The sequence below is a fragment of the Vicia villosa genome, unplaced genomic scaffold, assembly GCF_029867415.1.
Source record: "Vicia villosa cultivar HV-30 ecotype Madison, WI unplaced genomic scaffold, Vvil1.0 ctg.000032F_1_1_3, whole genome shotgun sequence".
NCBI classification, from domain to species: domain Eukaryota; kingdom Viridiplantae; phylum Streptophyta; class Magnoliopsida; order Fabales; family Fabaceae; genus Vicia; species Vicia villosa.
In genome coordinates, this window is record NW_026704967.1 from 1,316,169 (window position 1) to 1,332,572 (window position 16,404).

Below are 16,404 nucleotides of genomic sequence, written 5' to 3' on the forward strand. Positions count from 1 at the left end.
AGATAACTAACTGAAAGTTAGTTACAGTTTGCATTAGTTTGTTACACTTGTATATAAACTTTGTAACGTCCTTTGTAACTAATCAATGCATGCAAAGCCAAGTTTCTCTTTCTTCTTTCTCGTTTTCTCGTTTTCTTCTCTGTAGTTATAGAGCTTTGTTCTTCTCCATCAATGGAGTTTGTTAGCATTCATTCACCATTCTCATTTGCTTAGAAACTAGATTCACATAAATTCGCAGGTTAGTAGGTACGAGTTGGTTTATGCGCAGATTAATGGATCCAAGTTGATATGTTCTCAATTGTTAATAGGTTGTTATATGATGTAACATTTTTAAATAATAGGATAAAACGGCATTTTATTAATTAATTAACAAGTAAATTGAAAAAATATACGAGTCGGTCAAATATATATATTTTTATTAATGAATTAACAAGTAAATTAAAGATATATATAAAATATATGTTTAATTAATTTATAAGTAAATTTAATTAATTTTAAAATATATATTTAATTAAGTATATAGAATATATAACTAATTAATTATATTTATAAATAGAAATAAGTTATAAATATTAATAACAATAATTTTTTTATAAACGGGAAAAGTTATAAAAAATTATAAACGGAATAAACTCTATTGTTGATCCTATTATATTTATAAACGGGAATAAGTTAAAGACTTAATACTCACTTGGTCAAATAATTTATATAAAAGTTGTTTTTATTTCTCAATTTAACAGCGGTAGATTGTTTATGGTCCTTGCAAGACTATAGATTCACGGGTAGATGTGAATGTATTTGCGAGATACCAGCTATAAATTGTTCATTTGAATGTCTATCTTTTAAATCTTTCTTTTGCTGATGTTTTATATTTTTTTTTGACAGAAAATAAATGATATTCATTCATTCAAATCGATAGAGTACATCGTTGCAATACAAATTCAAACTCGCCAAAAACGAAAAGGATGAATCTGCGAACAAATCCACAACATCCATGTTAATAGCATAAAACGGCAAATTGCATATGCCTACAAATATTAATGTATTGACTGTATTGAGATGTCCAAAATATTCATGCTTCCGGATCTGTAGCGTTGACGGCACCAAAGTCATTGATTGAATCTGCACTAGATCAAAACTAATCTTTCAACCTGAAACAAATGAACACCGCACAAAAACGGAAAAACAAAATACCCACACAAAGACGAGAAATCAAAATACACCACAAAAATATGGGAAATCAAAACAAACGATGACCCACGAAATCACAAAAAAGACAAAAAGAAAAGGTGTGAAAATCACTTATTTAAGTAATAGATAAACAAAAACGATTTGGAGGGGTGATTTTGGATCAAAATTGATCCTAAATCATCCCTCTTTGAGAGAGAGGAAGGAAAAAGAAGAAAAGTGACTGCTGATGTTCTATATTAATTGACTATAAAATTCATTTTTGACTAAATTGTAGAATCTTTCTAACAAAATCCGATCAATGATAAAGACTTAATGTTCTCTTGATCAAGTATATTAATCTAAGAGTTTTTTTATTTTATTTAAAAGTTGGTGCATATTATTATTAGTCTATATTTGTAACTATATGAAAGTTAACTAATTGAATAATAAATTCAAACTTTATATATGATGACTTAGTAAACGTGTAATGTGAATTCAGACAAGACCCGTGCGATAACACGAGTTTCTTACTAGTAAGATAGTAAGGGTTGAGGAGAGTAGACATAACATTATCATTTCATTTGCTGAATTTTTAGAAGAAGAGAATAGAAGGTGGTGAAGAGGAGCAAAAGGGGAACAAGTGAGAGCTAGGGTTAGAAGAATCAAAGAGGTAAGGGGGAGAATCCTTATTATTATGGGTTAGTATGATTGGGTTAATGGGTAGATTAACATGATTTAGGGATTTTGTTCTTCAATTTCTAGATTTTGACATGTTTAGGTTGAAATCCCTAATTTTTATGGTTTGACATTGTTAGATTTTGATGAGCAATTCTTAAATATAATGGTAATTATGATCGGTAAAAGGATAGAATTACTTTTAATAAAGGGTTTATTAAACAATGGCCATTATAATTTGTTTTGTTCTGCTTGTCTGTTAATGAGTATTCGATAGTAATACTGTGCACGTTGTGATGTAGTATTTGAATATAAGTCATTGTATTATACAATTGTAGCGGGTAATATTTATACCAAGTTAAATATTTGTATATTTGCATAGATTCTATAATTTTCATGATTCAATGTGAGGTACCCTTGAGGCTTGAGCAATTAATATTATGGTGTAATGATATCACTATACTACAAGACACATTTATACTGCAGTAGTGAGTGTTGTTTGATTGGTAGCAAGTCTCAACAAACTAATATAATATGTGTGGTATTACTTTGTATATGTTAACTATACTATTTAGATTAGATTTATGTGGTGGTGTAAATTGATTCAGTATACTGTGCCGTGTAACTTTGCTATAGCAGACTATGTATTTCTTATTCTTGTGTGGCTGTGTGACGCGTGATTTTTCAAATAGATATAAGTTCATACCATTTATTCCATAATAATAATAATATAAATAGTAGGATAGTGAGATTATGTAACAGTGACTGTTATAAAATAAAATGAAATGTAAAACAGTCCCGTTTGATCGAAATAGCCGAATTAAGCGGTATAATTAGTTGTCCGGAATTTGATGAATATTTACGTGGTAGCTAAGTTTAATTAGTAGATTAACGCGGTAGTGTTATTTTATTGAAATTGTGCTATTTTACGAACCGACCGAAATTGTGTAGATTTGAATATTCTTATATTAAAATGTTGGTTTTGTAATAGAAAATGAGATAGTAAATTGGAACTAATGTAGTGTAATTATTGATTGGTTGATTTACTTAATAGTTGAATTAATTTCAGTAAGTTTAATTGATTGGAATAAATTTGGAATTAGATCAATTATTCGGTTTTGTCGGTAAAGTGCGGTATCTTGAGAATTTAATCGTAATTGTATTTTGGCCAAATACTAATGAATTGATACTTGTTTTGGAAGTATATTCTTATATTTTGTTGGCAATATGAATTAACATGAGATAGTATGATTTACTAGTGTTAATTGTATTTTGTGAATCATAATTGAATATTGTTTCTATTATGTAGATTGATATCAATGTGTTGTGAATGTTGTGTACAATTTGATATATAATTCATAGAGTTGAATTATTGTTGGTATGCGGTAAGTTAGGATTGATGAGATAATCTTAATTGCATAGTTGGTTGGTAATTGTACATTCATTCATGGCATAGTCGGCTTTATTGTGGAAGCGGTGAAACTGTGGGTTCACATGGTATTAGACGGTGATCCTTGAATGGAAATAGACGTAGATTACGTTGATCCTTAATTGGAAACATGCGTAGTGGCTTTGATCTTGTCCGGATCGCAAGCGGCTTGGATTCTAGAGTGAATTTGGAATTAGATCAATTATTCAGTTTTGTCAGTAAAGTACGGTATCTTGAGAATTTAATCGTAATTGTATTTTGGCCAAATACTAATGAATTGATACTTGTTTTGGAAGTATATTCTTATATTTTGTTGGCAATATGAATTAACATGAGATAGTATGATTTACTAGTGTTAATTGTATTTTGTGAATCATAATTGAATATTGTTTCTATTATGTAGATTAATATCAATGTGTTGTGAATGTTGTGTACAATTTGATATATAATTCATAGAGTTGAATTATTGTTGGTATGTGGTAAGTTAAGATTGATGAGATAATCTTAATTGCATAGTTGGTTGGTAATTGTACATTCATTCATGGCATAGTCGGCTTTATTGTGGAAGCGGTGAAACTGTGGGTTCACATGGTCTTAGACGGTGATCCTTGAATGGAAATAGACGTAGATTACGTTGATCCTTAATTAGAAACATGCGTAGTGACTTTGATCTTGTCCGGATCGGAAGCGACTTGGATTCTAGAGTGAATTTGGAAAGCGGTAAACTATATGTTTACATTTGGTGGCTTAGATCTTGTCCGGATCTGAAGCGTGGCTAGATTCTATATGAATCGGAAGTGGTGGAACTTTGGATCCACATTGGGTACCACATGCATTGAGTCACATGTTTTGCATTGAGTCACATTGAGGTTATGTGATGTTTGAATATATGCATTTATGTGATTGTTATGTGTACATGAGATGTGATAACTGGATTTGGTGATGTTTGGACACATGACTTGGTAAAATATATGATTATGTGATAATTATAGATATGTGTATTATTTAGGAATATAGTATTGAAATTTAATATTATACTCCTTGAGTTTTGATGTATGCTAGTAACATGTGAAATAAATGTTGGTTAGTATTATTTACATGGTTATATAAGTGTGATGAATTCCTATAACTGTTGATTGAATCATTGTATCTTATTATACTTTCTTCATAATGATTTGTATTCTCACCCTTCTGTTTTAATGTTTCCCTCGTTTGGCGACATGCAGGTTCTGACGATTAGTAGTTCGTACGAGATTTAGTCGGAGAGCTTCTGAGTTTGTTTGATGATTAAGTAGCGAGTCAATGCTCTAATCATGTAACACTGGGTAGACTAGGCGTGTTGAACTCATGTTTCTATTTGGTTATGTATTATGTTACAACTTGTGAACCTGTTTATTTGGCTACTTGTTGTTTGAGAGGCTTTAAGCCAAATATTCTGATTATGGTTTATTTTATATTGAGAGTGTTATTGAGTTATGATCATGGTATGGGACATGAATCATTTAATGGAATACACGAGTATTTTAGTATTTTCCGCTGTGAATGCATATTCTGGATGAATTATGATTAAATGTTAGGTGTTATCTGAAATGACCAGGTGTGTTGTGTATTGTGGATAAATGCTGTCGATTTTTAAAAGCTTTTAGTTTTTGAAAACGTCGATGTGACGCCCTTTTGAATTATATGCATGCTTATTCTCTGATTTTATGTTAAATATTTTGGGATATAAAAGGGGTGTTACATGAGACATGTTTGTGATGAAACATTATTAGTCTAAATGTTGGTAATTATTTACAAACGGTGTGAATGTTTTCATCGGAAAAACCTAATAAATATATACAAGTTAATTAATTTTCTAATTAAAAGAAAAGAAAACATATTTTTGTATTTTATTAATTAAATAAGAATAATGTATTTTTTGTTTTTTTATTAATTTTTTTTTGTATTTTGGGATATTTTCCTAATAATAATTAATAACTAATCTATTCATTAAATTAATAAAAAAATAAATAAAGGGGTTGAGAAGGGGTAGCTTTTCATGTCGCCCTTTTTTACCTCGGTTCTGTAGCCGAGGTCAAACACATTTCGCATCTGACATTAGATGTGCTTTTTGTAATAGTGACTGTTTCATTGATTAAAGAATAATGAATATATAACAGTATGCAGTAAAAAAGGAATAATACAGTTATGTACATTAAGCTATGAGGTAAACTAAGCTATATTTAATATTACACACTAAGCTATAATTAATAATTTGTGAGCACAAACTCTTTTGTTCTCTATAATAAACTTCATGGTTGCCCTTTTTTTAACAATTCAATTTTGATTTGTTCGAGAGTACACATTTTCCACATACATATAAATAAAAGGGTCATGCTAACATATGCCCTAAGGGCACATGTTAAGATACTATAATTAGAAAAAACTAAATGTAATTAAATGCAATAAAGTCATATTTAAAGTTTCAATACATTGAATGCACGCGTTTCAAGATTTTTTTTTATATAAATATCTAATTATCTTGTGCCCCAAGGGCACATGTTAGCTTTTCCCTAAATAAAATTATATATACAATTTTCACAATCAAAGCGTATGAAAATACTCAATTTTTCATACTCTCCATTAATAATTGAAATATCCCAAAATTTATCGTATTTCATGTGGAATTTACTTTCAACTTATTGATCAAAACTGTTTTGTGATATTCAAAAGATATCTTTAAGAATAATATATAAATATCAAAACAACTTAATATAAAAGAGCTGTCATCACCAAAATCTTCACACTAAATTTTCATTAGAGATTTCTTGTTTCACTAAAAAAAATATAGTATTGTTCAATTAATACAATAAAATTGACACGTTATATAAAAAATATAAACTTACTCCACTGACTTTATAATACTCACAAATATTCCTTTTATTCATTTCAAAACCGAATGAGACAACTAATTTTAGAATACTCATCTAAAAATCAAATAAGACAATTACCATCATAATATTCATTTCAAAACCAAATAAGACAATTAACTTAAAAGACTATGTGGTACCATTAAAGGGATAGCTTTATTAACTCAAATGAGTTTTGTTAATTTGTAAACCATCTACTTTTTGCCTATTGACACAAAGTTTCTCATGGTTGCACCATATTATTTCGTTAGTATTTCTAATAAGAAATAAAATCTTAACATTAATCTCAAGTAAATACAAAATATATAATGAGAAAAGAGCGCCATGATTACTCATACAGAGATTTTCAAGAAAATCAAATTGATTTCTCTTTATAGTCAATCTTTTCTAATACATGGTGACCTAATTCTTAAGGGTGTTGAGTTTGATATTTATAAATTAATTTATTAACTTGCTTGAGAGAAAGAATCATAGTTTTCTCACGAGGATTAAAATTAACTATATTAATAGTAAATATATAAATTGATTTAGAACCAATTCTTCCTCACTTAATTACGTTCTTTAACATTATCTCTCCCCAAACTTAATATCCTCAAAGAACTTTGAAGATTTTCAATTCAAATGTTCTTTAACTTATATATCAAAATTTATATTTCTCAAACATTTCAACAATTATATATGGTCTTAAGTCATAATTGAAAGACTCTAATAATGTTTGAATTTAAAAGACAAATTGAATCATAAAAATAATATAATAAAAAAGTTATATTGTTACACCTAAATTAAATTTTGTTTAAAAAATTGATCCTAATAATGATTCAATAAATTATCTTTAAAATAAAATTATAAGCTAGTGACAAAAAGAATACGGAATATATAAAATATATTAACATTTACTATTTGTTCACTTATATTAACGTATATTTCAACATGATTGAACATTTATCATTATATGTAATTATCTTATAAATTTTCTTGATTTTTAAAATATTATTTAATTTTTTCTTGCTTTGGCCTTTTCTTTATTGCATACTTTATAAAATAATATTATTAAATAGATATATGTTAATTTAACTTAATTGTACATAGAGATTATTAAACATTAAATTTTCGAACATATTACTCAATACTTAAAAAAATTACCACTCCGAGTAAAACATTAAAAAAAATACTACAGATATTTTAAATGATTATTTAATATAAATGACATCATATTTTTTCAATGAGTTTTTTTTATTTATATTATTGCTTTAAAAGCATCTTAGATTAAACAAGAAAAATATTACAAAATTTATGTCATCCTAAATGATACCAAAAAAAAATCAAGAATGTCATATTTTATGATCATAAGTTAGATTTACCTTAAATAGAACAACAAAAGGGAGCATAATTTACTCACCAAAATACTGAATGCACCCTGAGATAAAGTCTTTGGACAATAAAATTAATTGCTAGTAGTATTTATTTTCAATGGTCAAACATTGATAAGTAATATTTATAAACACTAAACTTTTATCATCATCACATGTTTACCTTATACGTGTAAGTGGAATCAAATAAACACTTGAAAGATTTACACTCATACAACGTCTTTACTAATATGTCAATAGATTATATATATATATATATATATATATATATATATATATATATATATATATATATATATATATATATATGGCATATCATATGAGAATGTCTTTTTTATATGAAAATGTGAGAATGAATCTGAACCATTAAATTTTAAAATAAATGGTAGAGATTATTGTTAAGTGCCAAAATGTAGTTATTTTGTGTTATAAATAGTGACACTTATCGATACTTTTTGTTAATAACGTTTGAATAATACCCCGTTTTGTGTATAAATACGTATACTTTGTGAATAGATATATTTTCATACACTTTTATACTTTTTGATAGTTTTCTACTCTTTTTGTAGGTATTCTTGCATATTTGGAGCATGAGCAATAAAGTGTCGAAGACACGGCTTCAAACGCGCGATTTTGAGCGACGGAATCAATTCATTCGGTGGTTAAGGCTCAAAATGAAGATGATAAAAATCATCAATTTGACTGACATTTATTCATTGTTAGATAGGAAATTGAATAAGCTTTCCAACGCTTCGAACCGGGCGCAAATCGGAGTTACGGTTCTCAAGTTACGCCATTTTTACTAAAAGCTGTTTTTTCAATTCAGCAGGTTGGGCACGATGCGCGCTCCTGCGCGCGACGCGCGCTGCACCAGATCCAAAATTGCATAAATAGGCGGAAATCAGATTTTTTTAGGTGATGTTTTGGGTATTTTTGAACCCCAACTCATCCTAGGTCATTTTTGGGTAGATTTAGCTTGGAAACACCATTGGAGCTTGTAATCGGATGATCGGAGGTCGAATTTCTCATCAATTGATGTTGACAAACCAAGAAATGTTTGGTTCCTCTTCTTATCTTCTCTTTGTATTTCTCTTTTGGTGAGTTTGTATGTAAATACTCTAAACCCATGGATGTTTGTTACTCTTTCTACTAGTTGTATAAAGTTTGCTTTACAAATCTTAATCGGTGTTTTCTTGATCTTTTTGCTTAAATGTTTTGGATTTGTGTTGTTGTAGAAATAGACATCACAAATCTTCATTAGGGGGATATCTGTTAGCTTTTGATTCTAGACATAGGATTGGGGTTAACATCCACATAATATCTGAGTTTAATGTCTCTGTGTTGTTCGATCGGTTGAGACATCGTCGAAAGAGCAATATAGTTGAATTCTCGTCGGTGTTGCAGAAATGGACATTGATGTGAGGGATATGTGGTGATTCTAATGAGTATTGTAGATTGAGTACGGCGGAGTGATAAATCTAAGTTTGTAAGGAGTAGTTTAGATTCAAACCAGATAAGCTATTCTCTATCAAGAATGAATTTATATTATGTTCATATGTTATATTTTCCTTGTTTGCTTAAAATCCATTTAACCCAAACTCAAGAACTAAGAATCCGTCGAACGGCAGTTCAGTAACACTAATCTCTGTGGACACGATAATTTCCCGGATAAATACTTCCAAAACTTTTGTTGCTTGCCGTTATTCCGCTCCAACAATTATGTGTGAATCTTTATATATATATATATATATATATATATATATATATATATATATATATATATATATATATATATATATATATATATATATATATATATATAGGAGGGTTATATTTACACTAAGAGTAAGTCAATATAACTTACTCCACATCTTGACCATTTATTATTTTCAATCTGATGGTTAAAAATAATAAGTAATTAAATGTGGAGAGAGAAAATCATTCTTTATTATTGTTAACCATTAGATTGAAAAAAATTAATGGTCAAGATGTGGAGTAAGTTATAATGACTTACTCTTGGAGTAAATATAACCCTCCTCATATATATATATATATATATATATATATATATGAATCTTTATTTATAAATTAAAAGACTCAAACATGATACCAAACACGCCATTAATTTTGAGTTTTTGATTGCAAAAATTAACTATAAACGGTTCTCTTACACAACGATCAAACATTGGTATAAGTCTTGTCAGATAAGATAATAGACGTATTTTACCTCAATCATTATCTACATGAATAAACTTAATAATTACTACATATTTATCATCACATGTATGAAATTGTTTAACCAAAACTATGTCTTCTTTTTCGTCGATCATAATAGTTTGCATGAACAATTACACATTAAATCTTTTGTGATTTTGACTGAATCAAATTTACACAACAAATGTTACTTTTGTAACTTGTTGTATCAACCAACTCAACCAAAATTACTAGATATTTTGATAAATTAAATGAGGAGTGTCTTAAATTTACAAGGCACTGCCCACAAATATAGGTCGTATTCATTTAGGATGTTGTTTGATAATAATAAAATTTCTTGACAGTCTTTAGTGTGAGACAAACTCAATAAAACATAAGTTTTATGAATTTATCCAAACAACATGATTAAAAAATATTATTATATAAAACTTAATAACAAATTACAATAAACGCAAATAAAATAATCATTTTAAATGTTTAATTTAAATAAGATGTAAATTAATTATTTATACATCCAAAAAAATGTCACAATAGATTCACATATATACCAAATGATTCTTTAAATAAATAAATATTTTAGAAACAACGAAAAACAATTCTAAAAGAAGTTTTTTTTCTTGTTTCAGGGACTTCCATGCAGGGGCTGTTTTGACAAAGTCTATTACTTCATCTTTCTTGACTTTGGTTCCACAGAATCTGAATCCTTTGGGTTTGGATAAAAAAGGCTATTATTTGTCAAAACTGTTGGCAGATAGAATAAAAAAGGTCTTTAACTCAATCATTTCGCATTGTTAAAGCCCTTTCGTGTTAGGGAGGCAACTTCTTGATGGTGTGTTAGTGGCGAACAAATTGGTGGATTATACGTCTAAGGAGGGGATTGGTTGCTTGCTTTTTAAGGTGGACTTCGAATAGGCTTATGACAAGGTTAGTTTGTCTTTTCTTCGTTTTATGATGAAAAAATGGGTTTTGGGGATGTGTGATTGAGATGGATGGAGGCTTTGATATTTACTAGTGATATGTCGGTTATGGTTAATGGTAGACATGATAAAGAGTTTAAAGTCAAAAGGGGTTTGGGACAAGGAGACTCGTTATCTCCATTTCTCTTTGTCATTGTGGCGGAAGGTTTGAAGGGGTTGGTTAACAAGCCGGTGGAGAACGAAGAGTATGCGGGTTGTAGTGTGAACAGTAGATGTTTTGTGGATATCCTCCAATTTGCGGATGATACGTTAATGGTGGGGGAAGGAACTTGAAAACTCCTCTGGGCTTTAAAATCGGTGTTAAGATGGTTTGAATTAGTTTCGGGCTTAGGTATCAACTTCCACAAAAGTAAACTTACCGGTATGAACATTAATTCTCACTTTGTGGAGTTGGCTAAGAATTTTCTTTCTTGTAGGTCGGAAGGAAATTTTTTCATTTTTCTTGGAATTCCCATTGGATTCATTCCTAGAAGGATTTCAATGTGGAACTCGCTTATTCTCAAGATGAAGAAGACACTCTCTAGTTGGAAGGGTAAAATGCTAAGTTTTGGCGGTAGGATCACTCTTATTAAGTCGGTGTTGGGAAGTCTTGCTATTTTCACCCTTTCCTTTTAGAAAGCTCCAAAAAAGGTTATTAAGGAGATTAACAAATTCAAAGTAATTTCTTATGGGGAGGTTTGGAGTCTAGAAAAAGAGTTTATTGGGTTAGTTGGAAGGTCGCTTGCCTTCCGATTGAGAAAGGTGGAATTGGTTTTAGAAGTATAGAGGCTTTTAATTTGGTGCTTCTTTTCAAGAGGAGATGGAGAATTCTTGTAGTATCAAAAGCTTTGTGGTATAATTTGTTAAAGGCGCGATATGGAGATATTAAATTACGGGTTGTTAATGGGGGAGGTTTTCAAGATTATAAAGTTGTGAAATCTACTTGGTGGTCAGATATTCTATCTTTGGAGAGCAAGCTTACCGAGGATTTTTTTAACTTCAATTGTAGGTTTAGTGTCGGTAATGGATATGCTATATCTTTTTGGTGGTTTCAATGGTTGGAATCCGATATCCTCAAGGACATATTTCCTGTTCTTTTTTATATTTCTAGTTTACATGATGCTTCAATTACGTGAATGTGAGGTTGGATCGGCAGACAGTGGAGATGGGGGAATTTTAAGTTATCGGTTGCTCACAGTTTGGCCTTTTCTGCTGTGGTTCAGTAGCTGGTCTGTCTGATATAACCATTTCGGTTACAGTCAAATATTATCGATATTGCAGTCTGGAAATCGGAGGAAGCGACTAGCTTTACGGTCCAGTGAATTGTTTTGATGAAGCTTTGTCTTCGGTTTGGAAGGTGATTGTTACTCTTAAAATTAAAGCTTTCGGGTGGTGATGCTTCATCAATAGACTTCCGACAAAAGATTTATTGTTTCAAATATGTATGGTTCATTCTAATTTAAATTGTGTGTATTATGGAGTTGTTCCCAAATTGTTGAGTCATTCTCTTCTTCTTTGCAGTGTTGTGAATTTGGTTTGGAAGGATATGACTTTCTTGGATAGGTTTCGAGGATTTTGAAGCAGGTTGCTTGAAGGAAATATTTTTTAAGTGGAGTTCTTTTTCCAAATCAAGGAAAGTCAAGAGAAGAAAAGAAGGTAGTTTTTGGTTGGTCGTTATTTGAAATCTTTGGATTGTTAGGAACGGTATCATTTTCAACAATGATACTTGGAACGTCCGAGATTTGGTTTGGAACATGAAGGTTTTGGTATGGAGATGACCTTAGTAGGTAAAATTACTATTCCCAATTGTAACTTTTACGACTTTTACAAAGATCCTTTGTATCATATGTTTTAAGTTTCAATTGGCTTGTAATCTTTCTTCTCGAGATGTTCCTCATTTCTTTGTATTCGAATTTGAGAATGGTCGTTCTCCTATCAATACATCTTTGCTTTTAGAAAAAAAATCTAAAATGCAAAATATTCAAAATTTTGGGAAATAGTCACATGAGTTTTCATACATATGTCACAATCAATATTAATAAATCAAACATGAAGACCCACTCTAATATTAATTTTTGGAATTAATTTAATAACTAACGTGTACCAAACATGCTCAAATTCAAAGATTAAAAACTATAATCAAAATTTAAGACGAAAGCGAAACAAAAATATATGCATGCATACACACAATCTGAAGATCCATGCCTTATTGATTTATTAAGAATTATAAGAATGCCTGGATGAATCCAAAAATAACACTTCCTATGAAGTGACAATGACAACCTTATGCAAAAATGTAGAGACAAGTAACTATCACTTGTTCGCTTGTGGATCTTCTTCAACCAGTATTTCTAATACATTAAACTTTCTTCAGACGGGGAGAAGAGATAATCTACATGTGTCTGGTATATATTAGGGGATAGTGTGGTGTCAATTAGAGTTTCCATTATTTCGAAATTGATCATCCTGACATCCACTCATATTTGAGTCCATATCCAACTAAAATTAATAAATTAATTATTAGAAATTTAATTAACCTTTTTAATTTTTTTTTAATCACTTACTCAATCAAGACTCTTAATTTTAATAAATAACTAATATAATTAAAATAAATATATATGTTCACATAATAATTATTAAAATCTAATAATTCGATAATACTAAAATATAAACTACTCCAACACATATGACTCATAATTGATCAAGTCTTGGATCACGGATATTCATTCATTCAATCTTATAAACTACAATAACTACTTGTATTTATAGAAGTACATGCATGGCTCTATTGTTAGTTAGCTTTGTTATATTCATCCGTGCATGATATTCTATTGATGACATGAAATCATGCACATGCTAATGATATGATGAACGCAGTGACACTGTCACGGATAATACCCATTCGGTTTAGATTTGATGTTTTAAATATAATCTTTGTATTAAACATGCATTATTTAAAATCATTAGATGTAGCGTCGACAATGTCCCGATTGTGTGAGTACAACATATCCCATATGCTGTTGCAGAAATGTTTCCGGATGTATTACAGCGGGTAAAATCAAGGACAACACGTTTATTACATTGAGAAAAGAAAACATCAAAAGACAATAAAATGGATGGATAGGCACTTGTTGTCCACATACTACGAGTTCCTCCTCACTACCATATCCTTTTCAAAACCACTTGTGTTCAACACTTGAGAGATACATCCTCATGGCTTCAGTTTCTACCAATATATCAAGCATTAAAGCCTTTGCTGAATCAAACGGAGCCTCTCCAATCCCTTCCAATTACCATTCCGCTATAGAAATTGATAATGTTGCAGACCACCTTGCAGCTTCCATTCCAGTCATTGATTTTTCTCTCCTCACTTCAGATGACCCTGAAACCCATACCAAAGCTGTTGATGAACTCGGCAAGGCATGCGCTGAATGGGGTTTCTTCATGGTAACTCTTCCTTTCTATTACTATCTTTTTTTCATACTATTTTTCCCAAATGATATTTAGATGTGTGCATGTTCAGCTCATAAATCATGGGGTTCCCGAGAGTCTAATGGAAGAGTTGATGAAAAAATCTCGCGAGTTTCATGATTTGCCGATGGAGGAAAAGAAGGAGTTTTGTGATAACGGTGAGCCTTTTTCACCCATCAGGCATGGGACTAGCTTCCATCCTCCAGCAGAGAATGTTCATTATTGGAGAGATTTTCTCAAAGTCTTAACGGCTCCCGAGTTCATTTTTCCTCATAAACCATCAGGTTACAGGTAATTTAGTTGAAGATGTACATTTTTTAAAGCTTTTAATGATTACTTAAGAAAATGCCACATAATGGAAAATTAACATTTTTTCATTTGGTTCATTTAACTCATAATCAGTTAAAACAAGATACTAAATACAAGAAGAATCATGATGAAATGAACTATATAACAAGTAGTATCATATCATGTATTAAAAATATAGTAAGTTTTTCAATGATAGATTCTAACTTACTGAATAAGCCATATGGTTATTTCAGGTCAAAAGTATAAATGTATAAATGTTACATTGTTTACCCTTAAAACAATTCCCACAAGCATTAAAATTAGTGAACTTATGGATACTAAGCACGCATTCATTGAGATATGACACAGTATTTAGTGCCATAACATTGATTTTTTTCTCATCCACAATAAGTAGTTTCAAACCATCAATAACATGCATATAATTATAAGAAACATCATTTTACAAATTAATAAAATAAAGACCATCTCAATAGTCACCATAACCTAGTTCGAGATTTATTAGCTACACCAGAATCATAATCCATGAAATTTAATGAAAAATCCAAATATGCTAGTTTATAAACAGAAAACATATCTTTGAATTGGTAAGAACATAAGATGTCTATTCCAAAATTAAAATAGAATTGTACATTTCAATGGTCTTTGTTGCTAATCCAAATGTTTGTGCAGGGAGGTTGCGTTTGAGTATTGCCAAAAAATCACATGTGTAGCTAGGAAATTAATTCAAGGAATATCAGAGAGTTTGGGATTAGAATCCAATTGCATAATTGAATCCTCTGATTTTGATTCTGGCTTACAAAACCTTGCTGTAAATTTATACCCTCCATGTCCACAACCACACCTTGCTCTTGGCATGCCTTCACATTCTGATGTTGGCTTCTTAACCTTTCTCATTCAAAATGGAATTGGAGGACTTCAAGTTAAACATGAGGGCAAATGGATCAATGTCAATCCCATTTCCAATTGTCTAGTTGTCAATATTGGAGACCAACTTGAGGTAACTAAGCTTTTCTTATTGTCATTTTCAATCCTCAACTTTAAGGGTTTAATTAATGTTTATCTTAATTATTGATTAGGCTGTGAGTAATGGGAAGTACTCAAGTGTGTTACATCGTGCAATTTTGAACAACAAAGACACTAGGGTTAGTGTTGTGGTGGTGAATGGACCCGCACTAGATAACGAAATTGGACCTGTTTCTAAATTATTGGAGAAAGAAAAAGAGAAGCCGTTGTTTAAAACTATCAAGTATCGTGATTATTTTCTTGTTCAGCAGAAGTCACGATTGTCAGATGGAAGAGCCTTGGACCAGATTAGATATAGTGCATAACAATGATATTGTTGGTATGGTTATTAGTTTAAAAGGTGAGGTTGTTCTCACATATTTATATATTAAATCTAAGTTTATTGAGTGCGCCTAAGAGGGGGGTGAATTAGGACTTTGAATATTTATCCAGTTTTTGAAAACTTGTTGTTCTTATTTTTCTGATTTGGTGCAAGAGTTTAGAAATGTGTTACTTTCTTTTCTGGTTATGATTTGTGAAAGCGGTAAATGCGGAAAAGTAAAGAACACAATGATGTATACTGGTTCCCCTCACAATCCGAGAGTACTCCAGTCCCCTTTCAACATGAAAGAGATTTTACTATTGTTTGTGACTTACACAAGACACACCAAACACCAAGAACAATCCTCTTGGATTTTCACTAAGTACATTAAGAGAACAATCCTCCCTTAATGACTCACTTGTTTCCAACAATCCTGGACAACAAGATTTCAACCACTAAGAACAATCCTCTTAGATTTACTAACTTGATTATGAGAACAATCCTCTCACTAATCAAAAACCCTTGCTTCCAACAATCCTGGATAGCAAGTCGATAATAACCAAATATATTTGAGTAG

The 16,404-nt window shown here is 30.4% G+C and overlaps 1 protein-coding gene across 1 annotated transcript; it reads left to right on the forward strand.

Annotated features, from left to right (window-relative positions):
- The first annotated feature begins 13,842 nt into the window (after positions 1 to 13,842).
- Positions 13,843 to 16,135, forward strand: LOC131622603 (2-oxoglutarate-dependent dioxygenase 19-like). The gene is made up of 4 exons (XM_058893648.1): positions 13,843 to 14,170; positions 14,247 to 14,485; positions 15,173 to 15,500; positions 15,580 to 16,135. Exons 1-4 carry the CDS (start codon positions 13,937 to 13,939, stop codon positions 15,829 to 15,831), a joined length of 1,053 nt encoding a protein of 350 aa, XP_058749631.1. The 5' UTR covers positions 13,843 to 13,936; the 3' UTR covers positions 15,832 to 16,135.
- Positions 16,136 to 16,404: the final 269 nt, after the last annotated feature.

Bases quoted from the DNA above. Each gene is read 5' to 3' on its own strand.
- LOC131622603 (XM_058893648.1), top strand. From the start codon at position 13,937: ATGGCTTCAGTTTCTACCAATATATCAAGCATTAAAGCCTTTGCTGAA. The intron at 14,486-15,172 runs GTAATTTAGTTG...ATGTTTGTGCAG, and splicing joins CATAAACCATCAGGTTACAG to GGAGGTTGCGTTTGAGTATT. The intron at 15,501-15,579 runs GTAACTAAGCTT...ATTATTGATTAG, and splicing joins ATATTGGAGACCAACTTGAG to GCTGTGAGTAATGGGAAGTA.